The sequence below is a fragment of the Notothenia coriiceps genome, unplaced genomic scaffold (assembly GCF_000735185.1).
Source record: "Notothenia coriiceps isolate Sejong01 unplaced genomic scaffold, NC01 NC01_scaffold00037250, whole genome shotgun sequence".
NCBI lineage: Eukaryota > Metazoa > Chordata > Actinopteri > Perciformes > Nototheniidae > Notothenia > Notothenia coriiceps.
Genome location: NW_011369951.1, coordinates 16,598,178 through 16,605,610, shown reverse-complemented (window position 1 = coordinate 16,605,610; position 7,433 = coordinate 16,598,178). Strand labels below are relative to the sequence as shown.

The following is a 7,433-nucleotide window of genomic DNA, read 5'->3' as shown; positions in this document are numbered from 1 at the left end:
TATGATCTGTATGACAGTGGCCATGTCGCAGGCCATATGTGGCACGCAGCTCACCCGTTGTGAGGCAGGCGGCACTTAAACAGGCCTGCCTCATCACAGGTCTCCAGATTGCCAGTCCGGGCCTGGGTACAGGAGAGCGTAGAGTGAGGGTCATTGTCCACTAGTTTAATAGGATGTAACGATATACCGAATATCGCCGGTATCGCGGAGTAAACTAAATGTCCCAATAACGATCGTGAGACTGGCAATAATACTACCGCGATTACAAAAAAAAAATGTAAACACTTTTTTTTTTTTTAAACCTTTATTTAACCAGGTGGTTCCATTGAGATCTTTTTCAAGAGAGAACTGTCCAACATGGCAGCAAGTAGGATTACAACATGAACATAAAAACAACGAACACAAAAGGACATCATATTTAAGGGGGGTCTACATTTACATACCTAGAGACATTGACAAACTACAACAGTTATTTATATCTCGCCCTGTCAATAAGCCTCACCTTCTTTGGCAAAACTGTAATTTTGTTTTTGAAGTTGTGATACACAATGCCACAGTTTGACCCACTGCTGTCACCCATGGCCAAAGCATATCTCTACCGGTCCACTGAGGTGGCGTTAGACTTTTTCGGCTGTCCGTCATTTTGACAGACAGGATCGTAAAATATCCACCATAATTCATTATTTACCCGCGGGTCTGAACTCGCCACTAACGTTGTCGCGCTGACACGGGGGGGGGACGAAGAAGAGAGCACGCCGTGAATGTCAACTGGGGGGGGGCGGTGTTATGCATGTTGTGCATGGCCCACCGAGACTATGCATGCACCTCGAGGGAGCGCGGCCACAGCGTAAATTAAAACTCCCAGACATTTAATGATCTGTACGGCAAAGTACGGGTTTTGGAAACTATGTCATTTTCCTTTTGGAGGGCATGCAATAACACGGGCATACACCAGAGGCCCACTGCGGGAAACTTGGCGCTGTTTCCGAGTTTGTTCTAATCGTCAAAAGATGACAGATGCTTTCAGATTTTTGCGTCATTGTTGAAGAAAAAATATGTCGGTTAACGCGGGACACTGCTGTCCCAGCAACATTCAGTACCAAGCGAGAGAGTTTTTTCCACAGCAGGGGATGATTGTAAACGCCCAAACATCCCAGCTTCTACCTCGAATGTGGACTGCTCATATTCCTAAAAACCTGTCTATGACTGCTGAGTGAGTGACTTAGTGAGTTTGAGTTGAGTTACTTGAAACTAAAGTGAAATTTCATTTATTTTATTGCAGGGTCTTGATTATAATGTCTTTTTATTTTGTGAGTTTGCAGGTGTCACAGTGTTTTTTTAAGTACTAGTAGGTACAAAACATGGTTTTCTTGTCCAGTTTTACTGTTACTTTGTGTTTGACACTTTAAAAATACTGCTATCCCTACTTAAAATGCTCTACAGAATCAGATGTATTATTTAAAAAGAACATTTTGTTCCAAGTAAAACATTTTAGAATTATAAAAAAAATTTAATTTTTTTTTTGCTCTTTATTATTCAATATCACGTAAATACCGTACGTGACTTGTTTCGCAATATTCTATCGTTACCGTGAGTTTTTGGTATCGTTACATCCATACTAGTTAATCGATTGCAGGTGGTGGTCGGACCTAAAGGGGTAGCGACCAACTCATACCTTTGAGCGGCCGCTAGTATACCTGGGCGTGCCCGCCCAAGTAAAGTCTGTGTGTGGAAACCTGGCAGTGTTTCTTGAGTTGTCTGTTCACTTATGTTAATACCCGTGCCTATGCAAGTACTGATGTATATATATTTATATTTTAGTCCAAGCTTCAAGTAAAAATCGATGAACCGCTGCTTGTTCTGTGTTGCCGGAACTGGACCCGAAAGTACATTGAGCTACAATGAAAAGTTTTGGCAAGAATTCTTCTCCATTCCCCTAGGGCAGGGTCCCCAATTTTCAGCCGCGACCCCCAAAATAACCAGTGCCAGAGATTGGCGACCCTGTCGACGGGGGGGCAAGCTATTAAACAGGCATTACACTGTGCCTTGTTTTTTATTTTTTAGTGTAGTGGAGCCTCACTTTAGAGCGTTTACCGTGACCATCTTTGCTGTTATGAAGTGGACTGAGCTCGTGAACTGTCTACGGCAGAGGGCGGGGAGAGCCTCGCTGCGGGGCAACTGTGCGACCTCTGTCGCCTGTCAGCGCAAACCTCTACATGATTGTCGTTTAAAAAATTAAGGGCGGTGCCAGCTGTCAGCGTACCGAGCCGGCCGTCAACGGCCCCAGCGACGACCGCGGACGGACCGCGCGCGGCCGTTCGCTGATTCTCCAGAACACACAGATGGCCAGCTCCGCCCTTTACCCTGTATTCCACCGGGTCACTGCGGCGCAGACGGACCCGGTGGAATACAGGGGTCTACCGCGTTTAGCGAACGTTAAGCAGAACCAAATTGTGTATTTTTGTATGTGGGTACCCGGTACCCGGCATTTTCTTATCGGTTTCGTCAGCTGGAACCGATAAGAAAATGGCCGGGTACCGGTGTACCCATAGCAAAATACACATCTTATTGGTTATCTGCTTATACGGTTCCTAAACGCGGGGGGGGGGGGTGACCTGTATTCCATCCGGGTCCGTCTGCGCCGCAGTGACCCGGTGGAATACAGGGTAAGGGCGGACTGGCCATCTGTGTGTTCTGGAGAATCACAGAACGGCCGGTCGTCCGCGGGTCGTCCGCGGGCCGTTGACGGCCGGCTCGGTACGCTGACAGCTGGCACCGCCCTTAATTTTTTAAACGACATCATGTAAGTTGCGCTGACAGGCGACAGAGGTCCACAGTTGCCCCGCAGCGAGGCTCCCCCCGCCCTCCCGTAGACAGTTCACGAGCTCAGTCACTTCATAACAGCAAAGATGGGTCACGGTAAACGCTCTAAAGTGAGGCTCCACTACACTAAAAAATAAAAAGACAAGGCACAGTGTAATGCCTGTTAATAGCTTGCCCCCCCCGTCGACAGGGGGTCGCCAATCTCTGGCACTGTTATTTTGGGGGTCGCGGGCTGAAAAGTTTGGGAACCCCTGCCCTAGGGGACATGGAGAAGAAATCTTGCAAAACTTTTCATTTAGCTCAATGTACTTCCGGGTCAGTTCGGCAACACAGAACAATGCAGCGGTTCATCGATTTTTACTTTGAGCTTGGACTAAAATATAAATATATAACATCAGTACTTGGCAATAGGCACGGGTTTCACATAAGTGAAAGACAACTCAAGAGAACACTCCAGGGTTTCCCACACACAGACTTTACTTGGGCGGGCGCCCAGGTATATTAACGGCCGCCAAAGTATATTTCGCTACCCCTTTAGGTCGACCACCACCTGCAATCGATTAACTAGTAGGGATGTAACGATACCAAAAACTCACGGTACGATAATATTGCGATAACAAGTCCACGGTACGGTATTTATCGTGATATTGAATAATAAAGAGAAAAAAAAAATTAAATTTTTTTTATAATTTAAAAATGTTTTACTTGGAAAAATGTTCTTTATTAAATAATACATCTGATTTGTAGAGCATTTTAGTAGGATAGCAGTATTTTAAAGTGTCAAACACAAAGTAACAGTAACAGACTGGAACAAGAAAACCAGTGTTTTTGTACCTACTAGTACTAAAAAAAACACTGTGCCACTGCACCTCACAAATAAACAAGGACATTTAGTAATCAGACCCTGCAATAAAATAAATGAAGTTTCACTTTAGTTTTTCAAGTAACTCAACTCAAACTCACTAAGTCACTCACTCAGCATCATCAGACAGGTTTTTAGGAATATGAGCATGTCCACATTTCCAGGTAGAAGCTGGGATGTTTGGGCGTTTACAATATCCCCTGCTGTGGAAAAAACTCTCTCGCTTGGTACTGATGTTGCTGGGACAGCAGTGGTCGCGTTAACCGAATATTTTATTTAACAATGACGCAAAAATCTGAAAGCAGTCTGTCATTTTGACAGATTAGAACAAACTCGGAACAGCGCCAAAGTTTCCCCGCAGTGAGGCTCTGGTGTTATGCCGTGTTATGCATGCCCTCCAAAAGGAAATGACATAGTTTCCAAACCGTACTTTGCCGTACAGATCATTGAAATGTCCGGGAGTTTTTGCTTTGCGCTGTGCACCTCTCGCGAGGTGCGTGCATATCTCGGTGGGCATGCATAACACGGCATAACACGCAGACTCAAATCAGGTTTTATAATTTTTTGTGTGATAGAGATTATGCAATGTTTTTGGTGTTTGTTGATTGTTATGTACCTGCCTAAGGACCAGAGTTCCCGTTAGCCGGTAATTACCGGACTACGACCAGTAAAATATGCTGAAGACCTGCAAATCTAAATCTCTCCGGTCAAAGTGTCGGTTCAAAATAATTTCCGTTTAGCGCAATACCGCATCACTGATGTGACAGACAGAAGAGTATGTGACAGACAAGAGTAGTCAATTCTAATGTCTAACACTTAATGTGGAGAAAGAGATGTCCTGTCTGGGTTGATTGTGCGTTGATCTGTTGGTAATGCCTCGGGGTTCCGGTGGGCATGTAAACAAATGCATAATGCTGCGCTATACTTTGTGGCCTCACCCGGTTGCATAGCGACGCTTATTGTTGAGGCGTCTTTTAATAAGCAGGTAGTCATATCATTAGCTAGAACTAGCTGGATCTGATCGATATGGACATAAACGCAAGTCTAATCTGGCGGGAGAGAGAGATCAGCCGGTGAGCGGAACAAAACACACTTCAGGTTAGAATAGCACACGTAGCTATTTTAACTACCTCTCAAACTACCTAAACTAGTTATAGGTATGTTTATTTTTACTGTCGGGTCACTCATTACTGATCAGCGAGCTGCATGATACTGACGGGCTGTCAGGAGAGGGAGAGAGCGCTCCGTTTATTATTCCCGTGTTATTATAAGTTACTGTACACTTTTGAATAATGTAGTTAATCTACTATAATTAGTGTGTTTAATATCGAATCATATCAATTTGTTTTAAAGCTGAATAAATAACNACAGAGCTCTGTTTGTTCAAAATTACAACGACTTCCGGTCCGCTCCCGGCACGATGTCTTGTCATGTCACCAGCTAGCCCTCTAGCGTTTTGCCGCCATATCGTGACACTACCTGGTGTGCCAGGTTTCTACACGGACCACTATTGCGGTAAGCATGTTGTAACTTCCGGTTGTTGTTGTCATCTCCGGGTATCCCGTGTGCCTGTTCTGTTGCTGATAGCTTATTATCTTAACTTAATCGATCGTTTTAAAACTCTTGATCACGGCAACTGCCTGACGTTGTAATCACACGTTACTACAGCTTAAGCACTCACAAACTCTCCTTCTCTTAGGGACTGTAACTCCACAGTTGCCTACACTCTTTTCGGGTTTGCTAACGGTAGCTACTTTAGCTTGATAGCTAGCCATGGCTCTTTCCCCACCCTCGGGTGCTATTTTCTGCTCTAACTGTCTCATGTTTGGTTACTTCCCTACCTCCTTTACTGGTACCGNATAGTGCATTGATGCTCATACTACATCAGGGTTGTCCAAACTACGGCCCGGGGCCAAATTGTACTTCTTGAATATACAGATCTGCGCTTTTAGTCACACGGTGTGACTAAAAGCGCAGATCTGTATATTCAAGAAGTACAATTTGGCCCCGGGCCGTAGTTTGGACAACCCTGATGTAGTATGAGCATCAATGCACTATTGATGTGTGAAAGGGGTTTGGTTGCACTACATTGTAAAATGTCAAAATAATTAAAAATAGTTTTAAATAAAAAAGCCTGAAAAATATTTAAAAGCATATTTATTCAAAATAAGTGTTATACTGTAACAACAACATAACCATTGATGTATTAAGAGATTTTGATAGCACTACATCTTTAAAAAAATGAAATTATTGAATTTTTCTGAGTATATATTTTTCGGGGTTGCAGTTTGTAGACTAAGCACTCCTCCCTCCTCCAGCTGCAGATTGTGACCAATTCTTGATCTTTAGCTGGGGTGACGGCGTGCCTCTAACTGTTCTGATAAACGACTCTGTAGCTCGTTGTCTACCTTGTTATGATTGTAAAGTCATGTTGTTTGTAACTCAGCTCAGAGTAGGCTATGCTTTGCGACGTGCATGTCCCCTCGCTCTGAGTGTTCTCTTGGGGTGTCTTTCACTTATGTGAAACCCGTGACTAATACCAAGCACTGATGTTATATCTTTATATTTTAGCCCAAGCTCAAAGTAAAAATCGATTAACCGCTCCATTGTTGTGGTTTCTGGGTTTCTGGGTTGCTGAAATGAACCGGAAGAATATTGAGCTAAATGAAAAGTTTTGCGAGATCTCACAAAAGTATTGCAAGATCTCGCAAAACAAGATATTTTTTAACCAATTATTTGTTTCTTCTCCATGTCCCCTAGGGGGCTCCGTAGAATAGTCCCCACTTCAAACTCTGCATATAAAAATGGCCTCAAGCTATTTTTCTCTGGATATGGCAACCCAGGAGGGACAATTGAAATTACAGAATAGATGACAACACACATGTGAAGTAAAGGCATTCCCTAATAATGAGTTCAAGCAGAGATCAGACTGTGACATGAACTCTCTGTTGTTGAATGACTATAGCTTTGGGTGATTTGTTTTTCCACGTCTTAAAGGTCTCATGACATGCTTTTCCGGTTGTTACCCGTCCCCTTGTGTGTTATGTAGCTTTTTATGCATGTAAACGGTCTGCAAACCCTCAAAGTACACCCTGTAGCGAGTAAAACTCTAACACAGAAAATACATGTCTATGCTGCCCCAGAACGCCTCGTTTGAGATTTTTCTTTTTCCATTTTTTTCTTCCTGGTCATAGTGACGCACTCACTCAGCCTTATCTTTTCTCAGCCGTGGCTCCGTGGAACTCAGCCTGAGCACACACGCCACGGCTCCGCGGATCTCCGCAGTGTCTCGCTGTCTCGCTGTCTCGCAGACCCCACACAGCANTACAGCACTTTGGCTCGGCCAAAAATCGTTTATAAATGTGCTATATAAATAAAACTTGATTTGATTTGATTTGGCTGTGTGAGGCTGTGTCACAGGCATATGTCTCCTCTGGGGTGGAGCCCCCGGAGAACATCAATGCGCACTCCACCAGAGGAATGTCCTCCTCCACGGCTTTGCACGGAGGAATGTCAGTAGAAGACATTTGCACTGCTGCATCTTGGTCTTCCCCCTGTTCATTTATTCAATTGTATTTGAGTGATGTCTCCCATTCCTCTCTGACACATTTTGTACGGAGTGTCTTGTCAGAGTGAGTGACGTCAGGGATCCAGCTGTGCGCCTCTCTCCTAGCTCTCGGCAGGCGGAGAGCGGCCCTTTTTCCCTCTTATGAGAGGGATGTTTCCTTTTTTTCCTCTGACACATTTT

General features: G+C 44.2%; 2 protein-coding genes across 2 annotated transcripts in view; one reads left to right on the top strand and one right to left on the bottom strand.

Annotated features, from left to right (window-relative positions):
- The window catches only part of LOC104967382 (copine-9-like), a 69,301-nt gene that overhangs the window by 53,388 nt on the left and 8,480 nt on the right, over nucleotides 1-7,433 (bottom strand). The window lies entirely within an intron of this gene.
- LOC104967143 (transient receptor potential cation channel subfamily M member 1-like) overlaps nucleotides 4,579-7,433 on the top strand; it is a gene marked incomplete at its 5' end in the record, with an annotated part of 8,458 nt that continues 5,603 nt past the window's right edge. The window contains one exon of the mRNA XM_010796559.1: nucleotides 4,579-4,595. Coding sequence (XP_010794861.1) covers nucleotides 4,579-4,595 — 17 coding nt within the window. The remainder of the gene's footprint in view (nucleotides 4,596-7,433) is intronic.